We start from the raw sequence: 25,571 nt of genomic DNA, 5'->3' as shown, positions 1-25,571 counted from the left end.
GTGGATTGTTAATATGACCCACTCCTAACAATTGGAAATATTTTCCTATGGAACCTAACTAGGGTATAGCCAATAGGTGGACTGTTGTTAGATTACCACAATTTAGGGGGAAGAAGGCAATTATCCACTTTATAAATATGAAACAATTCCTATTGTAAGGTATTATCTAACTAAATTAAAAGAAGTTTTTACTTCTCCAAACATTTCCTGAGTGTTCAAATGGAGTCCAAAATGCATTCAGAGATTGTATTTGAAGACAGACATACATGTTTCCTTTGCATTTGGTCAATCTCTAAGAAGTTTTATCACTCTTAGAGCCTACTTGGCTCTGTAAAATAAGGAACATAAGATACAGATATATATCATCCCCTTTCTTACAAGACAAATATGGAAAAACAAACTTAACATAAAATAAAGAAAATACAACATAAATAAGTGGTCTGTTATATTATCAGGGAATCAGAATGGTAGCATTTAAGGAGGACCAAAACAGGCCAAATTAAAAAATGAACTTGAGCTCTACCTTAAAGAATGAGTACTTTACTACCCTCTTAAGAAAGTTGTCCTCTCTTCCAGTTTTTGGGCCCTTGATGATTACCTATGATGATCAATTCATTTAAAATGGTCTTTTATAATTAATTCATTAAAGATTGGTATTGGATTTGTCATGAAAACAGTTACAGTTGGAAAAGTAGTCCTGAGATTTCCATTCTTACCACTATTCAAATGATTACTCTGCAGATGAAAAATTGTAAGGAAGGCAGGGTTTCTGACATAAAACTATTTCTATTTTCATATTTAGTGCCAGAGATTTATGATTTAATATCCAGGAAAGAAATGTCACTACAAATCTAATTCATCAGCCACTTTTAACTGATATCTATGAACTATGAAGAACCAGTGAACTTAGTTTAAGTTTACTTTTTTATTATATGCTGATAAAATTGGCCTTTCTTATTCTTTTTCACGTAAGTTAAAGGATATTCAGAATATGAATAAAAGGCAACTGGCTAAAACACATATTCTAGAAATTTGATTTTTTATTGATACATTTTATATGCCTCCTTTAAACATCCCTCTTTATAATTTTAGACACTTGAATATTCTCCCAAGGATTCTGCAAATATTCCTTTAAATAGGATGAATTTATGCTTTTACATACTGGTCATAAAGACATTGCATTTTGAGGTTTACAACAGAGGAGAAAACACAACCTCTATCCAATTTAAGCCAGTTATTGATTTTGAATATAGGTACTTAACTTTAAAATTTATTATCTCTAAAATGTGCTTGGTGATAAATGACATGATATCTACATATTTGCTCCCTAAATCCTTATAGTCTCCACTTCATTTTTTGTTTTAACCTCTCTTCTCTTATTTCTACATTTACAGTGTCATTTATATTTCACTCCATTCCACCATGATTCTGATATCTTATATCTAGTCCTACCCTCTATGGCTAGGAGAAATGAACAAAGTGGGTTTGGTATGTTCTCACTATCGTTTACTTTTCCTGTACATACTTTGCTAAAACAGGGATGAATATAAAAAGAAAATAGAGGAAAAGTAGGCAAAAGGCAGACAAAGAGAAAGAAGAGTTTTTGTCCCTACCCTTATTTTTAAAGTAACGCAAACTTTTTTGTGTACTTACTTAGAAGACTAGATAATTTTCTCTGTTACTAGGTTTCTATCATATTGGGTTCTTCATTATAATGATCCTCATATTTTCAAGAAGTTGTTCAATGTATGTATTTTTTGTTGCAGTGAAAACTCTAGAAGGGCACGACTCATGGTACAGTCTTCATCACTATATACCTAGAATCTAGCATCTGTGCTAAGTAATGTTTATGTATGTAATAATCAATACTAAAAAAAAGAAAGAAAGAAAGAAACATGATTCAGATATGGTCCTGCCCTCAGGACACTCAAATCATCATCTAGCAGGAAAAGAGATGTGCCAAATGCCATACTAGAGTATCTGCGATGTGTTATGACAGTCAAGGAAAGGTGTATGAAGATAAGGAAGGATGAACAGAAGTTTATTTAGATGAGAAGTTCAACCAGAACATTGGAGGAAGTGTGAAAACAGGGGTTTCTCGGCAGTGGGAAATAAAACTAGTTTGTATTACTGTCAGGTGACGTGTAAGAAGAGGATACAATCCGAGAGGAAGCCTGTGACAGATTGAAGAAATGAATCATATGACACATTTAGCCATCAGGATTTTAGTGTATAGGTGTAGAGTGCCACTGAAAAATTTTAAGCAAGAAAATTTTGCTTGTAGATTTCCCATATGGAAAGATTACTAGGTCTCATGGAGGATAAATCACTTTTATCTGTCATTTGCCATTTTGTAATTAAAATGTTATGAGTTGATCATTTGTTTTAAAGATGAGATTACTCTTCTTTAATTTTTATGATTCTTGTTCATGGATTTTTTTTATACGCCTATCAAATTGAGGGTATTTGGTGGGGTAGCTTCAAAAGAAAATGCAAGGAGTGATGAGGGTAGCTCCACACTAGTTTAGCTGTTCTGTAACAGGAAGTCTGAAATGGGCCTCATGAAGTGTTTAGTTGCTACGTATACTAAATGCTTCACTGGAAAAAAATGTGTTATAATTATTAGATAAAGATTAGATGAAGATCTAGATATAGTTTTGACTCATAATATAAAATTTCATTTGATGATAAAATTTCAAGTATGCACAACCAATTATTAAGTTATTAATATAGTATTTTATTTATGCATGTATTCATTCAACAAATATTGTGTTTTGATGGTGTGCCATACATGAGTAGTAAGCAAATGATCACAGAAATTATTTTTTGGTTACAAATTGAGATAAGTTCTATAGAGAAAATTAACAATGATACTATGGTATTATATAACAGCATTATTGACAGAATAAAACATAAACCTGGCAGTATAGATATATAAAATTGAATCTGAAATGTAAGTATAAAATTTTTCTTAGCACTTTTTAAAAACAAATATGGGAAAGAAAGCATCCTAAGAGATAATAAAACTCATCTTTTACTGAGGAAAAGGCTCTAAGAGAGTGTGGTCTAGTTCCAAGTTTATTGGAAGATTTTTATCATGAAAAGAATGGTAAAAAGAGATAAAGCTCTAAAAGCACCCAAAATTTGTTGTGCATTTAGGGCACCCAGCACTCATCTCAGCATAGGAAGCAGAGAGCCATTTCATAAAAAGTAATGTCAACAGCACTGTAATTTAAGAATGGGCATTGATGGTTCCAGTAGATACCCTCATATCTTTTGTGCTGACAAGTCTTTTACTTATTAAGGCACTGACCAAGAGAAATCACTGACTGTTGATATAAATGCAAGGATGGCAAAACATTTATAAACTTATTTGTCACCGTAATTTATTGTACTTCATGGTCAGTAGAAGTGTGAACTAAGGTTTTTTTTTGGACGCTACTTATTCTACTAAATTTAATAAGAACCTGAGAAGATGTTCAAGTGTAGAAGTTCTACCATGATAATATTTTAGCTATATCATAATTGATAAAATTGGTTCAATATTTCACTTATGAAGCTTTTGTTGAATGTTTAATGTGTGATAGACACTGGTAAATACCTGATGAAATGATGTGAATAATGTATGGTTGATTACCTATAATTGACAGGTAGCCTGCTCTTCAGCGAATACTTAAAGGTCTTCAAGTTTGGGGGTATATGTCTTAGAAATATTTATCAGACTCAACTCTTTCAAAGAAGAAGAATTATTAAAGAATTATTGGAAAAAAATATATGCTTAGTGATTATGGTATAGTCACATACTCACAAGACATGTAAATTACTATATTTTAGAAAGTGCACAATGACTTGGAGTAATGACAAGCTAGAAGAAACCTAAAATTATGATCAGTCTACTTCATAGTAATGTCTTCCCAGACTCAAAGAGAGCAACTATCAGGATATTACCTAATTCTGTGTCATACACAGCACATACTATCATCCTATGGATCTGAATAACTGTGAAATATAAAACAAAGGAAATGAAAATCTTTCAGGAAGTGGACAGACTGGACTTGTCATTATAAAAAACAGCAATATTTGGCCAGTCCCTTAGAATTTTAACAGAATGTTTAAAGGATTTGGGTGCTGTTAAGAAGAACACAGGCTGTATACATTTTTCATTTCCAAAAATTGGTTTCATCAATTTTGGTATACAATTATATTTAAATAACTCATAACCCTTGTCCCACAAATATCTTATAAAGAGACTTGAAAGCCAGGTGTGGAGACCTGTTTTAAGGTAAGTGTGATGTGAATTCCTATGAACTGATGTTTCATGAAGCATATGGAGCGATAGGTGAAAAAGGCATACAAAAAATGCAACTTTATGAGCTGTAACAGTGTATAAATTCAAAGACCTGGAGGAAGATATCTAGCCAGGGGCAAGCAGAAAGATCTAACATGAGACAAAAGACTTTTTATGGAGAGAATTGATGTAGTAACTGTAATTATTGTTATCTAAGGCTGTACTTTTCAAATTGAGATTAAAATAATTGATGGGACATTAATAGATGTGAAGAAAAGCATTCTTCCCCTAAAAACAAATTTAACCATTTTAAAAAGTTTTTAACTTTTTTCTTTCTTTTTTGCTTTAATGGATAGATGAAATACTCTCTCTCTCACTTTCTCTCAAGCTAGAACATTTTTTTATCTGGTAAATGGGATCTCTTGACAACTTATAAAAAGACCATTTTTAAAACATAATAGTTCCTTACTGTCAGTTTGAAGTATATGCTATTGCACTTGAGAGTATAAAAGAACCAAACATCAGAGATTGTATAATGAAATTAAAGGTCTAAATTCAGGAAATGAAATACAAATAGCTTATAAATATAAGAAAAGAAGCTTAATTTCATACATGATTACATATATGCATATCAAAACAATGGACTTTTTTTTCTTAACTATAAAATGAAATTTTAAAAAATATTTTTAAATTTAATTAAAATCTGATGTGTCTGATGGTGTGAAGAAAAAAAGTATTTGGCTTGTCCTGCATGATGTTTTTTTTTGCTTGTTTTTTGTTTGTATTTTTTTGGAAATTGAGGGGATGGGAACAGAACTGGGGAATTGGGGGAAGGGGAACAGACAAGTTGCTGTCCTTTTGTTCTTCAGTCTAGCTGTGGAGGACGTTGCTTCACTGGCCCAAGTTGGCACCATCATTGCACTCTTCCCGGGCGAGGCAGATCAGTCGCTGGCTTCTGGACGGCCGCTCACTGCGGCTGCTGGCTGCTCACGCTGGCTGCTGGCTACATACAGTAGCCCATGGCAACTCACTGCAGCAGGGGCTGCAGCCTATGCTGTTGCCAGAGACTCATGGCAGCCCAGCTCCAGGTTGAGCTGTTGTTCAGCATCTTAGCTGTGGAGGGCAGTGTCACTGGCCCTCATATGTGGGATCTGAACCGGGGCCCTCTGGCGTCCCAAGCCAGTTCTTAACCACGCCACTTGGCCTGCCCCTGCGTGATGTTTTTTAAAAAATAATTTATTTGTCAATATTTAATGTGGTGACTTTTTGATAAAGTATTTCATGTGATATCACAAAAATTAAAGAATCTGATACTCCGTGTTGAATTTTCAGAGTTTTAATAAAGCTGAAACTTAAAGTTATCTTTCTACTTTGGATATTGTAATTTTCCAGGTATTTTTGTCTCACTTGCATCTTCACTCATTTATGGTTGTCTGTCTGCCCCATTAAGCATTTGAGGATTGACTTTTAGATGCCATATTACGTGTTATAATAGACATATTACCAATTTCCTCAGTAGTTCTCTAATCACACTTAAGAGTGCTCTTGCAAAAATACATATCTTCCTCGGAGGCAGCCTTCAACTGTGAAAACCTAGCTTCCCTCAGTTGCCAGTCAGTGCAGTCTTAGTTCTTTGCTTGCCAGCATATGGATTGAGGCTGAGTTGTGACTTGGGCGAAACATAAGCTCTACGTATCTAATTAATGGCTGTTCATTAGAGCTAAGCCCATGGCTGTTCATGTCACAAGGAGAATGAAAGATTCTTTTGTTCTTTGATTTCGGTATGTCCTTTGAGATGTTTCAAATACACAAAGTTTCAGTCTACATTTGATTTCAACTAATATCTATATAAAAATGCCTTCCAATGAGCATCAAGTAATATACCAAAGAAGTAATTCATTTTTGAATTATTGTTTCTTTTTAAAAATAATTACTTAAACTAAATCAAGGACAGAATGACAAGTAAAACATGGCAATGATTTACTGTCATTGATTATATTTCTTATATTATTTCATCTGGTTAATAGCATCAAAATGTGGTATATTCATTTTGTAGCTTTGATTCAAAGCAAATGCCATTCACACATTACTATATTTACACTGGAAAACAAGTGTGGTGAGGTTTGCTAGCAATAGGAAGTGTTTATATTTATGATAAGTGCTGGAAATAAGACTCTCAGCTAGCAAGATCAAGGTGTATCCATCATTTGTTGAAAGTGGTTTGCTTTTGTTTGTCTGTGCTTTATTTTGAGAATGTAGTGGAGAATATTGTGAAGATATTAGAATAAACATCCTAATGCAATTCAGTGCATATGGTGAGTTGGCAATAAAATAATATTCTTTCAATACACGTATTTCTTTGGATGACAAAATGAGCTGGCTCAAAATATTACTTAGCTGGATCAAGAATTTTTTTCATATTTGAAAGTCTATTTTTCAAGTCATCACCCCTCAAAATTTTGTACTTCCAGAAAGAAAATCACATTTTTACATTAATCACGTGCTATATTTCTAATTGAAAGACATATCTAATGAACTACAATTCTGCTTAAAATGGATTTTTTTTCTTAGTCTAATGTTTATTTTGAAAGGAATATGCATGATTAATCAGAATGGTAATTCCGAGTAAAAGCGACCTTGAAGCTGATGCTAGGCTAGTTGTAGTGCATTCATGAAAACTGGATAGCCAAAGAAGATGGCCTTAATTTATGGATTTAAATACATATGAGAGAGACCAAAAGTACCAGGTTGTCACTCTTACATTGTGTTAAGAATGCCTCAAGCATATATTATGCTTATTATAATATAAAACATTTATTGAGAGTCTATTATGTGAGAAAGGATTGAGAATAAATATAGGTGATATATAAGATAGTTAATATATAAATACAGATGATGATGATGGAGATAGATAGATAGGTGGATAGATAATAGATGATAGATAGATAGATAGATAGATAGATAGATGATAGATAGATAGATAATAGACATTATTTCTCTACATTGACTTATCTATTCCAAAGGGTTTATAATCTTTTTAGGAAAACAGGTCACATCTTGAAAAGAAATGGTAACAATACTAGGTGACCTAGGCTGAGTGTCCAGTGAGTTGACCAAGATAGAAAGCACTGTGGCCTGGGCTAACCCCTTCAGATCTGCAGTGGCTGAGGGGCAGAATTTAAAATGAACTTTCTCATCAGAGTAGTAGCTGGAGGAGAGCACAGGAAAGAAACTGTGAAGCAGGAATTCCCCTATTATAATTAGGAATTATTGCACAATGAAAATACACTATTTGAGTTCTAAGTATAGGAATGGATAATACTCCTTTTTAAGAAAGCTGTGAAAAATGTATGAAGCCATGTACTGAAACATTTCTTCTGAGTATATTAAGGATTGTGTTCAAGAATCAGCTCTCCAGCTGCATGTGTTAGACCTTCACTCCTCCAACTTTTTCAATAGGCTACTTGCTTCCTATGATTCTCCTTGCCTTCCTACTTTTAGCTTGCTTATTGCTAAAAGGGTAATGCTGAATTAGTTCTATTAATCAAGTAAAATCAAAATATATAGTGGTGTTCCTTCTGAGGCAGAAAAATTTCCTGACCAGGTTTTAATTGCTCTTAGCAGAAAAAGCTTGATGCGGTATAGTTATTGGTATATTTAAGTCAAAGCAAGATCACAGGCAACATTAAATTCAAGCTGAAATTAGTATTTTTCTGTAAGCAGGAAAAACATTTATTGATGAATTTGTGCAGAAAAATAGAATGTGCAGTATAGTGTTTTAGGAAAGAAGATTAAACTTTAGAAACAGGCTATTTCTGGGTGGGAGAAGGCAAGAAGACTAATCCCCTGGGACAGATATTGAATGATGCATGTAGTTCAATATTATTCTATGATTCTGGACAACCAATTAGAAAACTTATTACTTATCATGTAATAGCTAATGCAGATGAATATATACCCCCATCAACATAAATATACTAAATTTCATTTATATTATTGCCACAACTGAAAAGGACATGTGTTTATCAAAGCATGAATGATAAACAACTAAAAACCTTACAATGCATTGCCATGATCATATTTGAATGATCCAAGTTTGTATAAACCTGTTATTTCTGTTATTCATGTCAAATTTAAAAAAAAGATTACCTATTATTTTCAAAGTATTAGCCACTCCTGAATACAGGTTATATTAATCATGACTGCCTAAATTATTGACTTAATCAAGGGAAACGTCATTTTTTTCACAACTTTCCTAAAAATAGAGGTTATGGTTTTATCAATACTCTGTTTTCAGTGCAGAATGATTCTTAGACATTAGTGAAATATCTTTGCACTCTCTCCATTCCCTTTTGTAAATTTCTACTTACCATTTTACTTATTTTCCAAGGTTCTGAGTTGAGCCTACCTTTTAGAAGGAGACATTTGCTTCCATAAAAACAAAATTAATTTTACCCTTCAAAATCAGAACAGCCACCTGCCTAATTTATGTTGTTAAACTTCTATTCTCTGTCGTTTTCCAGTTGTTTTTCCTCTATCGCAAAGAAACATGGCGCACTTTGGAGCATTTGGAGAAAGCTCTGTCCTCCTCTCCTCATGGTAACCTTTCATTACGGAATTCTGGGTTCACTGAGATAATTAACATACCCTCTCTTTTCTTAGGTTCTCCATACAGAGACAAAATCACCATAGCGATTCTTCAGCTGCAAGAGGAAGGCAAGTTGCACATGATGAAGGAGAAATGGTGGCGGGGCAATGGTTGTCCCGAGGAGGAGAGCAAAGAGGCCAGTGCCCTCGGGGTCCAGAATATCGGCGGCATCTTCATTGTGCTGGCAGCCGGCTTGGTGCTCTCAGTTTTTGTGGCAGTGGGAGAGTTTTTATACAAATCCAAAAAAAATGCTCAGTTGGAGAAGGTAAATGTCACTTTTTTACAATTTGAAAGCATTGTTGTTATAATAAAACAAATTATTTTTGACCTTCTGACCAAGGATAGTGCTTAGAACTGTGACTGTTAATTGTCTTCTGCCATTCATTATACAAAAAAGGTGCACAGAAAGCACTCATGACCACCTTCATGATTTTTAATTGAAATGTAGTATGTTTCATGGAAGCCAGCTTCAGGACAAGTGACTATTTTCCCTCTTATTGAAGCCTGAAACAAGAGAGACTTTTGCTGCTCAAGTTCATTGCGGTTAGTTTAATGGAGGAATATAATGAATGATGGAAGCAAAAATCAGATACTGTAATATGAAGGGAAAAAATGTTTTTCTGCAGATAAAAAGTGTTTTAAAATACAATCCTGGTTAACAGTTTTAAGTTAGAGAGTAGATGAATTTTTATTTGAATATTTTTAGTACAGTACATTTCTAATTGAAAAAAATCTTAATTCACATTGTGGAAATTACAATTCATTCTTTTAAATTAATGAACGTGTGAAAATAGTGTGGTTTCTTTTTTATCATTTAGTATTATTCTTACTGAGCCCTTTATTCCCTTTACCACTGTCTTTTGAAGAATATATATAAGACTCAAAAATATTGAGACTATTGCAATATTTCTTGGGATTTTAGTGCATTGTTTTGTACAAATGCCTTTTTACTGTATTCTTGAAAAGATTGTGATTCTCATTTAGATTTTATATTTCTAGCACTTAATTTCCTCAGTTCTATAAATACAAGGAAGGATACTTATAGAAAAATCTCTCTTTTAGATGGTACATGACACATTTGTGTGTAAATTTATAGCTCTGGACATGAAATAATGCTTTAACATTTAAAAATCTTCTGACACTTTATTTTATACTTTTTGTATATGAACATTTCTTTTTTTAATTAAAAATAAAATATTTTGGGGGCTTAACTTTTAGTCCCTGCCTCAGAATATGACTATATTCTCTTTAATATTTGAAAGCTTTATGAACTTTTTTTGGTAAATATGAAAAGCAGAACTATATAATTTAAAATATCATATGAATATAAGGCAGATATATTCTGCTAATATTCTTTGAAGAACGTGCACCCTTAAAACTATTTTTGAAAAAAAAAATTTATTTGTCTTTAATAATTTATATTGCAATTATCCTTTCTGAAATCAAAGTTTTGGATAGAGCATTTCTATATTTTCATTTGAGTATAGTACTTAACACCTAGAAATAAAGTTTTTATAAATGAGTATTTTGATGAATAAACTAAATAATTTAAAAGTTTGGAAAATTTAGAAAATCACATGATTTTTTCCCCCACAACATTCAGGGTGGCTATATCTACTGATTTGCCTAAATCAAATATTTGTTGCATTTGTTTGACATTATTAGTTCTAAGTACATGTTTTACATTATACAATTATAAGCTTTATAGTGTCAAAATGAGTTTTGAAATCAAATCCAAAACACTAATCAAAGACAAAAGATATGAACTTATCAATTTCCATTTTACTATAATTTGTCAATAGATGTGACATATGGTTAGTTAGTGCTTAAAATGAGTCCAAAAATTATAGAAAAATTTGGTTTATCTAGTTGGAACATCAAATCATCCATATGTAATGACTTTCTTTCAGTTATAGCTCAGTATTAAAATAAAACCAATGAATGAGTATCTTGACAATATGTGGTATTCTATTGCCCTTGTCTCTTTGTGTCCTGTTCATATGATTTACCTAGGTCTTGTCTTTATAAACAATTACTTTATAAACATTCTGTTTAAAAACTAAAAAAGCAAAGGATGCGAGGTTTAATTCTGTTAAATAACCTTCTTCATTGTTATTAGAAATAATTCACTTCATTGAATTTTTAATATATCAACCAGGTCTCTTGAATTTCTATGTACCTGTATGACCTCCTAAAATATTGTAAAATAAAATAAATGTACCTTTTTTGATAGAAACAGATGAAACATTACGTTGGAAATAAACAATTGTGTTCATATTACATGAGCATTATTAATCAAATTCCCCAATGCTTTCACATACTGTCTCCACTTAACTTCTGTAATGAAATTCAAATTCCCTAGTTTAGCAGGACCTGTTTCTGTCCACCATTGCAGTTTTACCTTTTGTTTTTCTCCAATTGGCACCTTTACTCTAGCCACACTAAATAACTTTCAGTTTTCCAAGGTCATCCAACTTTTTCAAATTCTCTTCCATTTGATTGAAACAAACCTTGGCCATTTTTCTATCTGGCAAACTCCTACTAGTGTTTTTAGATTAGGCACTGAAAACAAGGCATAAAGTTGCTCAGAAAGCTTTCCCTAATCAATAGATATAAAAGGTTTTGCCTCAAGGCACAGCTATTTCCACAAGGTGGTGTTAGGTTTTCATTTCCTATTCCAATGAAAAATATATGACTACATATTTCAGTTCTTTTTTTAATTTATTTTTTCATTGGGGAATTGGGGGGATGGGAACAGCGCTGGGGAATTGGGGAAGGGGAACAGACAAGTTGCTGTCCTTTTGTTCTTCAGTCTAGTTGTGGAGGGCGTTGCTTCACTGGCCCAAATTGGGACCATCATTGCGCTCTTCCTGGGCGAGGCAGATCAGTCGCCGGCTTCTGGACGGCCACTCACTGTGGCTGCTGGCCACTCACGCTGGCTGCCGGCTACAAATGGTAGCCCATGGCAACCCACTGCAGCTGGGGCTGCAGACCACGCCATAGCCCGCGACTCACAACAGCCCAGCTCCAAGTGGAGCTTTTGTTCAGCATCTTAGCTGTAGAGGGCAGTGTCACTGGCCCTCATATGTGGGATCCGAACCGGGACCCTCTAGCATCCCAAGCCAGTTCTTAACCATCGCGCCACTTGGCTGGCCCTTTCAGTTTTTTATTTAGCTGATTTCAGGTTCTATCATCATTCCAAAACTATTTCCTCCCTCTTTGAGAAAGTTGAAAAGACATTTTGTCCCTTTTAATCCACATCCATATCTAAACCTTGATACCTTTTCTCTGCAAGGCCTATATATATCTCCATTGTCCCTTAGCACACTATTTTATTCATATTTATTGGTTTCTGTGTGTGGCTGCCTCTCTCCCTGTTAGACTCTTAGTTTCCATAGGAGAAGGATCTAATGTTTTTGGTGTATCTGCAATGTATCAAGCAGTGCCTGTTGGCATAAGACCTATATCATCTATCTATCTACCCATATCTATCTATCAATATCTATATCATCTATATCTATATCTATATGTATATCTATATCTATATCTAATCTATCATTTATCTATCTAATTTTTCTATTGATTTAAATTAATAATGAATTTTATTCCAGTAACCTATTTAGAAATCTATCATAAAGAGTAAAAAAGAACTATGTTTCTCTCAAAAGAGTTATGTTTATCAAATAAATAATTATGCTGTATTAGAATCACCCATTTTATTCATTGTGATAAATTAGGTTCTGGGACTCAATTCTTGATTTTTCTTGAGAAAAATATTTTATTCAGTTGTGCTATACAATTTAACACCTTACATGATTTATTATAATTATCCATAAAATATTCCTAGATTTTATCACAATATATGCATGAGGACATACAGAAATTCACAGTTTATTTACACTTTTAATTTTCTTTCATCTATTTTTTTATTTTAAAACTAAACATTTGTGAAATTATTCATTTATTCAATAATTATTTATTGAGAGCCAAATATGCATTGAATTATGTTTTGCAAATTGAAGATAAGGAATATATATTATTCACCATTCTAACCCTACATTGTTTTGCTATCTATTTTCTCTTTTCTTTCTCCATTTCCTTTCTTCTTTCTTTAGCCTATAGTGATCCAAAATTTAAAAAAATAAATAAGTAAAATTTCCTATCTTTATCTAAATAGTTTGGTAGGTTAACAAGCACACAGTCTAGTTGAATATGAACTTTGTGGATAAAATTTATAAATAGCTAATATCTTTCCATGTCAATTTTTACCTCTAACCATAATAATAATAAAATTAATAATAATTGTTATTATAATTTAAAAGTGAATACAAATGTTTATAGTATAGATTTTGTAAAATATTAATGGAACAAATAGCTCTTGATGACTTCAACTTTTTATATTACCAAGCTGTTTGATAAATAATAGTAGTATAAGAATGTATCATTTTTAAATGAGGGCAGGTTAAAACTGAAAATGGAACATAACGCTGAACTATGTAGATCTTAAAAATTCAAAAATTGTAAATTGCATTCCTTTCAGATAACCACAAGGTGGTGTATTCCAAATTTTATAATATTCAATGGTTTGAATATTGATGCAAATATTAATGAATCAAAGATACATTGCTTTTTATTTATTCAAACTTTTAAAATAAATAGATAATTCTTTTTTTAGTTTTTACAAAGTGTAAGTTGACCATTTGGAAAGTACTCAAAACATTTTTCTTTTCTGAATGTGTCTGAAAAATAACTAGTCAACACATACAATTTTTAATTGATTGTCTTTTTGCCTTACCTTCTTGCTGATTTTAAAAATATTACTACTTAAGAATAATTAAGTAAGGAATCTCAGGAACTGCTGTACATCTGAAGCAATTATCAGTGCAAGTAGATTTGTTTGAAAGATCCTGTTTTTCCCATTCTAAGTTTTACTTATACTGAAAAAGGCTGCTTAGCATACAATATTTTGTTTTATCTGTAATAGTTATAATAATGTATTGGTTTTGTAAGCATTAATTATAAGTGATTGTAACAATTTTAATTTTTATGAAACTATTTTATGACATGATTGTGGTTTATTAATTTATGTTTAAATTACTTTTCATTTCTTAAATATTTGAATATGTCCTCTTTAAGAAGGTATATATAATTCTGCCTTTTTTTGATTTCCAGCAAGAATATTAATATAATGTAAATAATTTGATTTTTTGGTTTTGTCTGATTTGTACACAGAAGTGCTTCCTTTCCCATATAATTGAAAATAGATTTGCCTACATGAATTGTTTTTATTGAACAGTTTGAACATGGATCTTTGAGTTTCTTGACATGAAAAATACTTCACAAAAAATATTCACTTTCTTATTACTTAAGTATAAAAAATGTAAATAAATCTAAAAAATAAAAATATAAATTATTGCTCAGATAATGAATCTGTAAATTATGTGTCCTGTTTGGACACATATTTTTACTGTAACTTTCCTTTAAGATGATTTATGTACATTTTAAGAACTGGTTGGCATTGTTGTTTTTCAGGATATAGTCCATGTAGTTATTTACATATAGAATACTGATAATTCATATCCAAGAAATCTTTAAATAATGATATTTTTCTAGTCACTGAAAGTTCAAAGAAAATTTTGAGGGCACATAGAATATTCTTCAGTCTATAATTGAATAACAAATGTGGAAGGCAGCTGTAACTCACAATGAGACACATGAATGAAACAATGCAATTTGGAGAATGGTAAGGAGGAATTAGAATAGTTTGGTTTAAACCTGCAAGACTAGGGATCCTGGATAAAAGATTATTCACCAGGAAAACACTTTTCAAATCTGGCTAAATCTGTATTTCATGGAGCCAGAAGAATGTAAACAGATCCTTATACACAAATTGCCTTCAGAATGTTGAAGAATTAGTTCTAACAGGAGCAATGCTTTTTAAGAGAAGCCATTTATTGGATAAGATACAGAAATGCAAACACTGCTATAAATCATCAGTAAAGATTTGTAAAGTTCTAGACAAATAATATAGTAAAATTTAGCTATAAAGCACGTTGCTATTCGGAAGTTAAAAGCTGCTTATAAACTTTGGACAAATCATCTATTTTGTATCGTTTTATGTTTACTGCCTTTATCTGAGAGCAGATCATCTCTCAGTATCTATTAATGACCCACATAAGGAATATCTGGATGATTTTTAAAAATGTTTTTACATGTAAATATAAAATCATACTTCAGAATGAGATGTCAATCTTTATTTTACTCACTAATCTACTTCTAAATCAGCAAAAGGATTTTTAAGTTATTTCTTTATGATAACTAATATTATTTTATGCTCATAAATGTTGTTTTAAAATTAAGATTGTAGCTTGGCAGTAAACTTTCTTATTGTTATAAACAACTTTAAAGCTTTTAAAGTGCAATATCTCTTTTGAGTATGAAGTTACTCTGAGAACTGTGTAAATATTTTTCATGTTGTGCAGATAAGGATAAGTGTCTCATGGGTCAAGTATGTTTCTCAAGATCAAGGATGCCTTGTATAACACTATATTATATCATATTGCACAAAATGGAAGTAGAATATTTCACTACTTTTCTTGATAGTTCTTTCCCTGAAGTTCCATTGATAAAATGTGTAGAATAGAAGTTTGATGTAGATAAGCAGATCATGGGCTTTGATCCTAAGCACTGTCTAATTATTTTACTTTCCTATCGTTAAGCATGAGTTTTGATATAAAAAAGACTTGAGATCATTTCTCAACTTTGTTTAACCTTGGATAAAATTGCTTAACCTCTCTATATGCCTTTTAAAATAAATAAATGGGTTACAAAATATACTATAAATGAAAGTGTTTCAAAAATTAAAATAGAGTTTTATCAATGTGTCTGGCATATGATAAGCAGCTGTGGTTATAATATAATTGTTATTCATAAAGAAGATGCATTTTAACCTTTGGGCCCTAAAAACAGAGAGCGTTCCTGTAATCAAGCATTAGTTATTTGGATGTTATATACTTTGTTGAAAAATCGTATCGTTATGACTACCAGCAAGAATGTGATGATTAACATTGCTTTTTCTTAAAATGCGTTTCGCAGCTGCATTGACTAAAGTGGTGTTGAAACTTGTCAGACCTTATTTATTGATTTTTCTAGCTTAAGTAGGAGACGTGTAAAAATGTATAACGATGCTCCATTTTTCTCTGTCTCATTGTGTTTGCAAAATGCAATATAAAGATATTCAGTAACTGTTCCTGTAAGGGTCAAGGTTTCTGAGAATATTTTCTCTTTAGTTATGTTTATCATTGTAAAATAACCCAGGCAAAAACAGAGGATGCTTTGTCATTTTGTGCATTGAGGAAAAATAACTGTATTTCTTGTAATTGTTTTTTCTCTCTGATGTATTATTTAGTGTTTAAAAAAATTAACACTTATTAAGAACAGAGTCCATTAAAAGGCTCAGCTGAACTTTAAATCACTGTTCAGGAGGGAGGCAGACTAATATAATAAAGTGTTCTTATAATGGCAGTCAAGAGAACAGCATTCCTCTTTTAGCTTTGATATCAGTTATGTGCATCACTTTACATAGATAACTTGTCTTCTTGAGTTTTAGTTTTGATTAAGCAATAGGATCATTAAAGAACCTACATGTAAAGTCCCTTCTGACTGCTGCACAGCTTAGCTAAATATTTTTTCCAGAAAAATAGATGCTATAAAACTGAACATCAAGATCAAAGTTGCTATATATATATTTTGACATGAGTGTTTTAACTAGTCATTTTTCATCTCTCGTTGCTTCCCTGTTACATTCATATAGCCCTAGGTCAATTAAAACTTCTGATGTATAACATTAGCTATTTGGTATTTTAAAAAGACTGCCAATTAAAATACATAAATCAAAAGGAAGGGTAGCATTAAATGACATTTTCCTCATTTAATACACTAATATTATATAAAACATTGCATATTACATCACATATACTTTTTATTCCATTTTCATTATTATTTAGTTATTATCTAATATGCTAATTTTTACAGTGACTTTTTTATTTGCCTCTGTTAAATGTGATATGGAATTCTTGGTCAAATGGCCTACGACATCAGAAATTATTTAGAAAAGAGTCTGAGAATGTACTAGGTATCCACAATTAATTAACAAATAATTTAAATGACAAACAAAAAACAAAACATTTTGGTTGATATATCCTAGTATGTATGAGAACATTGAGCTACAAAATCTGATAAGAGCAGTTTGAAGATATTTTGATATGCCTTCAAGTTGGAACTTTATACAAAAATGGCTGGAAATTATTCTCAGTGAATATTGAAATATGTAGTTAATTTTAAACTATCAAAGAATAGGATAGCAAGACAAATAAAATAGAGTATCCTCCTTTAAAAATAAATAGTAAATAGAGACTTGATAGTAGTGTATAATATTTTATGATTATTCTTTCATCAGATGACATGAAAGTGATGAGTTTCAAAGTTTAAAAAATCAAAACTGGTTACTTTAATCAGTTGCTGTTTTTAAAAAAGACATTGTAAGTATAAATGTTGTAAATTGAAGTTAAATAATTTAGTGTTCAATGTGAAGTATATTTACAACTAGATTTCTAATATTAAAAATAATTATGTGCTTCTTCCAGTGTTGTCACATCATGTTATCATATAAACATCTATAAATTAGAAAGTTAAGTTATTAAAAATAAATTATTCTATAACACCAAAAATGATATTATTTAGGACATTTATATGCAGACTGTATGTTGTCTTATTATACTCAAAATTTAAAATATATAGCTTTTTAAAAACAGCAATGTAAATATAGTCAAAATCATACTTTTAAGATTTCCAAACCTTCATTGTTTCAAGAATTAGAGATGTGTAAATACAGGTTGCCTCATTAATTACAGTGAATTTATGAGTTTTACTAATTTAAATGTAATTACATGCTAACAGCTCAAAGATTTAAATTTTCATTTTCAGGAATCTTCTATTTGGTTAGTGCCACCCTACCATCCAGACACTGTTTAGTAAACTTTTGAAACTTACTAAAAGAGGTTTTTAATAATGGTTAGTATCCTTGTGCCTTTCTTTTTTCTTTTCGTAGTCTGTTATATTACTGTGGAAAAACATTTTTGTTGTTGTTTTTACCCAAAGAAACTTCCTATTTAATAACACAATTTGTGTGTATCCATCCCTAAGGGGAAGAGATTGGAAAAGCAGGATAGTGTTCTTTCTCTCTCCCTCAGTTTCACCTCCCTTTTTCCTTCTTTCCTCTTTCTTTATTATAACCCAGGAAACTTACGTTAAGTTCACTTGGGTTTTTCAGAGCCTTATTTTATAGTTCAACAAAAAGATATTTTTAAAATTCCGATCATTATATACAGTAGGCAAGACAATTTATCTCTATCAAATGACGATAGAACTTTATTTAAAAATCAGACATAGTAATTTTTGGCAACATACAGCACAGGGAAACAACTATATTTCACAATTATCTCTGCAATTTCAACTTTATATTCTTACATAAATCATGATATGGAATTTGTATTCTAAAGCTTTCCAGAAAGAAAAGAATATGTGTTCACCCTAGTGCCACAAGTGAACAGTACTTTATAGTACTAAATCTTCTAATTTGCTACGTTAATTCCAAACCCTTGCTCAAAGTTAAAGGTTTTCACAGTTTTATACAAGATTAGAAATATTCTGTATGTGAGAGGAGAACTTATTGTGTCACAGTGACTTTATTAGCAACATAAGATAAAACTTTTTCAGGTAAAATTTGCATTGATTAAAAAGTGCTGACAAAATTCAGCTTTTTGAGAGAAAAAAACTAATAAAAGTGGTAATTTGACATATAATCAAGGCTATTGATTGGTTAATGGTTGCTTGATTAAAATTTGCACTTTATAGTGGCTTTGTAAAATAGATAAAGCTAAAATGACAGTGTTAGAGTTATAAATTTACACTTTTCAATTTCAAAATTCGTAGTTATAATTTACTTAAAATAATTGTAAATTATAAAAGATGAAAGAGACTAACTTTGGAGCATACTTTTTACCTACATTTTATATTACTCAGCATTATAAATTTTATATTACATAAAATTGCTTTAAAAGAGTTTCATGTGTCTTTATTTGTAGTCGGAAGTTACATATAGAGTATACATTTTACTCCTTAACTTACTAGAAATAGAATTGAGTCATTTCATAGTTGAATGGGTATGTACATTTATAAGATTTTTTTCCTAAGAAAATCAGTTGTTTAGACCACTATTAATTAATATATTTATCCTATTATTTTTGAAACTAATATAATCAATATGTCTAAAAATTGAATATGCCAAAAAAAGGAGGGGTGTTATAAATTGTGTCACATTGGGAAAATGTATTAGTTTTGAATGAAGGCTTATTTCAAGCAATTCAGTGTTATTCCATCTACAAAATTTTTAAGTGTCAATGGCATCAAGTTCTGACCTTGTTCCATTATCTAATCAATTCTTCTGTTAAATGTTTCAACAGAGAGCCAAGACTAAGTTACCTCAAGACTATGTATTTCTCCCCCTTTTGGAGTCAGATTTTTCCATTTCTACAGTGTTGTCATCATCATCATCATCTTCATCATCATTATCATCATGTTCTTAATAATTACATCTAATAGTAGGTATTAAGCAACAAGAAACACTGTGCCCATATACTGGCTGTCAGGTGTCATAAATCCTTTAATAGAAATATAATTCATGAATTTCAGAACTGTACAATTTAAGATATAATAAATAATTCATGGCAGTAACTATTAGTGGGGAATTCACATGTAGCTTTAATCATCAATCATTACTAGTACTAATAAATTAATATTTTTACAATATAATGTTATTAAACAAATACAAAGCTTTACCTGATTAAATAACTTGTATACAATGCATTTCACTAAGCTTCTGAAAAAGACTTTTATAAGCAATTTAATTAGATAAAATTAAAAAAGAATTGAAGTATTCAGGTCATGTGTGGCTATTTTCAATTCAGCGAACATTGAAATAACATATGTATAAAATCAGTGCCATAAGAAATTGATCTATTCTCTTTACAATTCATTGAGAGGGAGGGATACATAGAAGACCTGGAGACCAGATGGGAAAACATTATAATTTGTGCAAAATACTAAAGGGACAAAACTAAATTGACTGGAAACAACGAGTCTGGTCAATTGGAAAGTGATTCCTGAGTCATGTCCTGAGGTAATGGATAAAGTCAGATTGATATGAAGGATGAAAGAACTTGGCAGGGCACCAGAGCAAGGAGAAGCAAAGGAGAAAAACTTGGGAGGTCCAGAGACTGTGTGTGTAGAGAAAAACGAAGTTGGGGGGAGGCAAGAAGGGGAAAAGCTGAATCAGAGAAGTCATGGTGGTAAAAATAGATTTGGATTTTACCTGTTTATTGGACAGGAAAATTCTATTAATAACTGATCTTTAAAAAGTAGATTATTCTGGTAATTGTGAGCCTTTGGGGAAGGAATAGACTAGTAGACTACACACAGTTAGAAGACCCATAAAAGAAAAATGAGGATATAACCAGGAATGCACAAGAAGGTACCAGGACAGGGTCAAAAGTCACAAAATTGGGTATCAGGATATCTTGCTAGAGCTTCAGGTGTGAACAGTAGAAAGTGACTTACCCGCTTTCTGAATAAGTTGTCTCTGCCATATAGTTGCCTACAAAGTATAATTTGTCACAAAAAATTATGTCTGCAAAATATTTTTAAAAACCATGACACGTATGTGGTATTAAACAGTTTTATCCTATATTCTTTTAAAATTAGCCTAACTTAATAAACAGCAAAGGAGTAACACCTAAGGGAAAAAAAAGTCCTCACATGCATATTTGATTAGGTTTGTTTCATTATGTTTTCATACTACGTTTTGGAGTTGTGTAAATTTTTCATACTTGTCCACGTTTTTGGTTGTTTTCCACATTTTTAGTTCTTGCACAGAAAAAGCCCAATGTCAGCCCATCTAAATTTCAACTACAATATGCAGCTGGTTCATGAATCTGATCTATGTGTAGCTAACACATGTGTATCTCAATTAGTTGGGGAGGGAGACTAACAAAATTTTGTTTCACATATATGCCTTTGTAATAGAAATTTTTAGAAATTTTATAATGAGCCCCAGATATACTGAATTTCTAGTAAATCTATTGCCAATGAAATGGAAATTTAAAAAAACATATATTTATAGGGTCATTTTTTTCTTCATAGGATAAATTATTTACCAGGTCTTAGTTATTAAGCTGATGATGACAAAAAAACTTAATGTGTGCCCATGGATTTTTAAAGTGCTACAATTTGTTACTTCATGGTTAAATCGTATTTGTTTTTAATCATCATCAGAGTTTTATAGGCATAATCACAAAAAAGATATAATAGCAGAAATTATTTTCCATATTTTTATGTCTGTGTGAGTGCTATTTTGTTCTGTTTTGAGATGCACAATGAAAAATCCATGTTTAAAAAAATTTTTCATATTTCATATTATAATCTAAAAAGTAGTACATTTTTTCTATTTTTTTAACATCAAGAATGGATTTCTGGTTATTGATTTGTGTATATGTGTTTCTATTTAAATTTTAAGGTAGTATATATCTTATAATGCTAATTAATTTTACATCTCAATAATTTGAGACTCTAGATATGTATAATATATGTGTTCCTAGTTAGCATTTCACTATCAGGTGGAGACTCTAAAAACTAGCCCACTTTGATAAAATATTTTAACGATCATGTGTTATGTATTAAAAATGTAACAATTTGTTATAACCTTTACAATGAAATTTTTCAAACTTTCAAGGATGTTATATTTCCATGTCTGTTGAGAATTATTTTAGTGTTTTTTTCTGCACAGTTGCAGTCTATCTGTTTTGTAATATTTCATTTTCTGTGTTATTTTGTAGAGGTCCTTCTGTAGTGCCATGGTAGAAGAGCTAAGGATGTCCCTGAAGTGCCAGCGTCGGTTAAAACACAAGCCACAGGCCCCAGTTATTGTGAAAACAGAAGAAGTTATCAACATGCACACATTTAACGACAGACGGTTGCCAGGTAAAGAAACCATGGCATAAAGCTGGGAAGCCAAACACCCAAGCACAAACTGTCGTCTTTTTTCCAAACAATTTAGCGAGAATGTTTCCTGTGGAAATATGCAACCTGTGCAAAATAAAATGAGTTACCTCATGCCGCTGTGTCTATGAACTAGAGACTCTGTGATCTAAGCAGTTGCAGTGATCAGACTTGATTTACAAGCATCATGGATCAACCAAGTTACACGGGGTTATACTGTTTATCATGGGTTCCTCCCTTCTTCTGAGTGAATGTTATATGCGCATTTTGTGGCTGGTTTCAAATGCAGTCCAGTAAGAAATTACAGGTTCCTTTTGAAGTCCAACTGTTGCCAGTAGATGGAATATCAATGCCCCAAGGGTAACCAGTAAAAAAAAAAAAAAATCAGTAAGAATAAAAATACTTGGAATCAGCACAAACTGTAGTGTTACAAGAAACAGTACAGTCTTCTGAACACCCAGATAATAGAGGTGGTGATGTTACTAGCCCCCAGCTACTCAGTACAGTGATCACCTGAATAGACGATATGTGTTTACAGGATGTGAAAAAATGTAACGCAAAACAATTTTGAATTTCATGGCAAGTGGAATATAAAGCATATCTTCATCAGTGTTTTTCTTTCTTTCTTTTCTTCTTTTTCTTTTTCTTTTTTTCTTTTGACAGTCTGTGTCACTGATTGAGATAGAAATGTCAATTACCAAGGCAATAACGTTTTCCTTAAATTCACCGGTGGGAGAGTTAACATATAACTCTTCCAGATCCCTACCTATCCCCTTGCCCAAACACCTTCTCCCAACCCCCACCAAGAATAAAAAAGCAACAGTTGGTTCAGATATTCTGAATTAAAAAGGATGATGTTTTACAATCTTTGTCTTACCTTGTAAAAGATGGGTGGGTATTGATAGTTATGTGGAAGACTGAAGCTCTCATTTTAACATTCAGATATGTTCATGCAAATCCTAGTTCCGTCTATAAATGAACTTGATGGAGCCTGGGTAGATATCAGTGAAAGGAAAAGAGGACTGGTCATCTGTAGAAAAGTATGTGTGGAGAACTTTGAAGTGGACTGCATTTATCAATACAGTCACAATGTTAAATGAACAAAATTCTTGAGCAGTTTTTTTTTCAAAAAATGTTCAGGTTTATTTGTGGAAATGCAAGATTTCTATGAAAATAGTTTTTGTATGGAAATTTTTGTAATACTTTTTATCAACAAAATAAGAACATGTGTTCCTGTCAGGGGTGTGATGTCAAGCATGAATGGTAGTGCGTGTGCACCACCAACGTTTGGTGAAAACTATTTTTATCAAGAGAAAAAGGAATCATAGAAGAGAAATATTTTCAAGTTAGATAATATAAAAGCTAGGTGCACTACCACCACTGCTTACCATGCCACACCCCTGGTTTCCACGAGGCTGACAACATACTGTAATGAACAATTGTGTGTAAAATGGTAAAAGACACAGACTTCTTGACAACATTGTGATAACAGTTGAGTGCACACAGTTTGCTGTTTGAATCCAATGCACAAAATTTAAAAAAAATCATTAAAATTATGTCCATTTTACTTTCAGCTTTGACTTTCATTTTTCTTTTCTATGTATAAATGAATGCACAATATGCTCGTTGTATTAAGGGAAGTATATTTCCTGAATCCTTCTTGGTCATCAAGGATGGCCCCATCCCAACTCCCTGGAGAAAAGAGGAAAAAAAAACAAAAACAGGTGATGAGCTATTTAGATGTAGGAAAAGCTGCACTAGGAAATATAATGTAACCTATAGGCTTAGGACAGTTTAAATGAGAAAAATAGCAGTTCTAGAGGCAACAGCCATCATCTTCCCTCTTCTGAGTGGATATTGACTATGTTCGTAGGGTGTGTGAGACTGTATAGTGATTACTGGTATTATATTTGAAGTTGAACCCGTATCCAATTTAAGACCTCCTTGTGCATTGATAATTCAGTGTAATTCAGCAAAGGGAGAGGAAGAGACAGGCTCACATTAACAATTAGTAGTGATGTATGTGGTTTAGATGTTAGTATCCTAACAAACCTTCTTATTTTTAAATCACAAATTATAACATAGTTTATTAAGCAAAAAAAAACAAACAAAAAAAACATTGTAGCTAGAACACATGACAAAAAATAGAAGTTGTGTAAAGTGCTTTTTAAACTCACAAAATTTGCATAATCAAATTGCTAATATCTGATTCAATTAAAAATTAAATGTCCAAGTGTTTTCAAAATTTTTAGTGTGTGGATTGTTTTAAATTAAAAATCATATTTCAATGATAATTTTGTCTCAAAATTTAATTTTAGAAAGTTACATGAATCACTGTTAAAAATTGTGGGGTTTTTTAGTGGTGGATAACCTCAAATAACATATTTCATAAAAATATTCACATTTTGGAGAATATTAAGCTTTTTAACAATCAGATTCCAAATAGATTTTAAAGCACTTTTTAATTCTTTTGTTATGTTAAACAACCTTAATATTAGGCAGGGAATGACAACTTAATTATTTTTTAAGTAGTCAGGAAATAATTATTTAAATTTTTAGTAAAATTTGACAATCACTTGAGTATTAAATTTATAAATTTTCATAAGTGAAAAAACCCACTGTGTTTTAATTGTAAAGATAATTTAGAATATATAAACAATGTATAATATTTAATTTTTACCTGTATTCTAAAAGGTTTCTACATTAGTGTCAAAATAAATATGTACTTACTCGTCACGTGCTTATGCACTCATAAGAGAAACTATTTTTAATTTTAATAAAATTTAGATTACTTTCAAAATAATTTTCACCAATGAAAAAACATTTCTTCTCTCTGAGAAGGCAATGTTTGGAGTATTAGTCCATAGTATAACAAATTATAAGGAGAGGAAGAGACCACCTGTTCTAGTCAACAATATAACCTGATGACTTCAGGTAGTCAATGGAGACACACATACAACAACTAAAAAACCATAGCCACATGAAAACACCAAGGATTTATATTCATATACATCACAGCTAAGTAATCTAAGTAACCGTAGCAACTGAACACTGAGGCAATAAAGTCACATATTTACATTACCCTAACCACTGTGGGAATACTAGGGGGATATATTATATTTCACAAGTAAGTAAAATAACTAAGGGTATATTATTAATTACAATGTTCCAAATATTTTGTAACTCAGTTATGTTTTTTAATATGTTTCTTTTTATAATTGAGTGTGATTATCTACTAAACCCTAATGATTTAAAAATGTTTTAGCAGTCAAAAAATACTTTTATTCTACTCTCATAAAAAGTAATTAGTTTTTCTGGGTATAGTATCCTAAGTTTCAAATCATTTTCTTACATAAATTTGAGGTATTCTATCATCACTTTCTTATTTCCAGCCAACTGTGGACAAGACTAAAGTCATTGAAATCCCTGATTGTCTGGATGTGAGTTTTTTTGTTTTTGTTTTGTTGGTTGGTTTGTTTTTTACTCTCTCTTTGGTTTGTTTGATCTCATTTTTCCCAGCAC

General features: G+C 31.4%; 1 protein-coding gene across 6 annotated transcripts in view; it reads left to right on the top strand.

The window, feature by feature from the left end:
- Positions 1-23,622, top strand: part of GRIK2 (glutamate ionotropic receptor kainate type subunit 2) — a 638,721-nt gene extending 615,099 nt beyond the window's left edge. For 4 of the 6 annotated variants that reach the window (XM_019643649.1, XM_019643650.1, XM_019643651.1 and 1 more), the window contains 2 exons: positions 8,951-9,201; positions 21,887-23,622. In XM_019643649.1, the coding sequence (XP_019499194.1) occupies positions 8,951-9,201; positions 21,887-22,051 (416 nt within the window). In that variant the 3' untranslated portion in view covers positions 22,052-23,622. Of the gene's footprint in view, positions 1-8,950; positions 9,202-17,921; positions 18,009-19,459; positions 19,674-21,886 lie in introns of those variants that run through there. The other 2 variants (XM_019643655.1, XM_019643652.1) reach the window with 2 other exon arrangements.
- Positions 23,623-25,571: the final 1,949 nt, after the last annotated feature.

The sequence above is a fragment of the Hipposideros armiger genome, unplaced genomic scaffold (assembly GCF_001890085.2).
Source record: "Hipposideros armiger isolate ML-2016 unplaced genomic scaffold, ASM189008v1 scaffold_81, whole genome shotgun sequence".
Classification (NCBI taxonomy): Eukaryota; Metazoa; Chordata; class Mammalia; order Chiroptera; family Hipposideridae; genus Hipposideros; species Hipposideros armiger.
The sequence above is the reverse complement of the archived record's forward strand: the minus strand, read 5'-3'. Positions and strand labels throughout refer to the sequence as shown.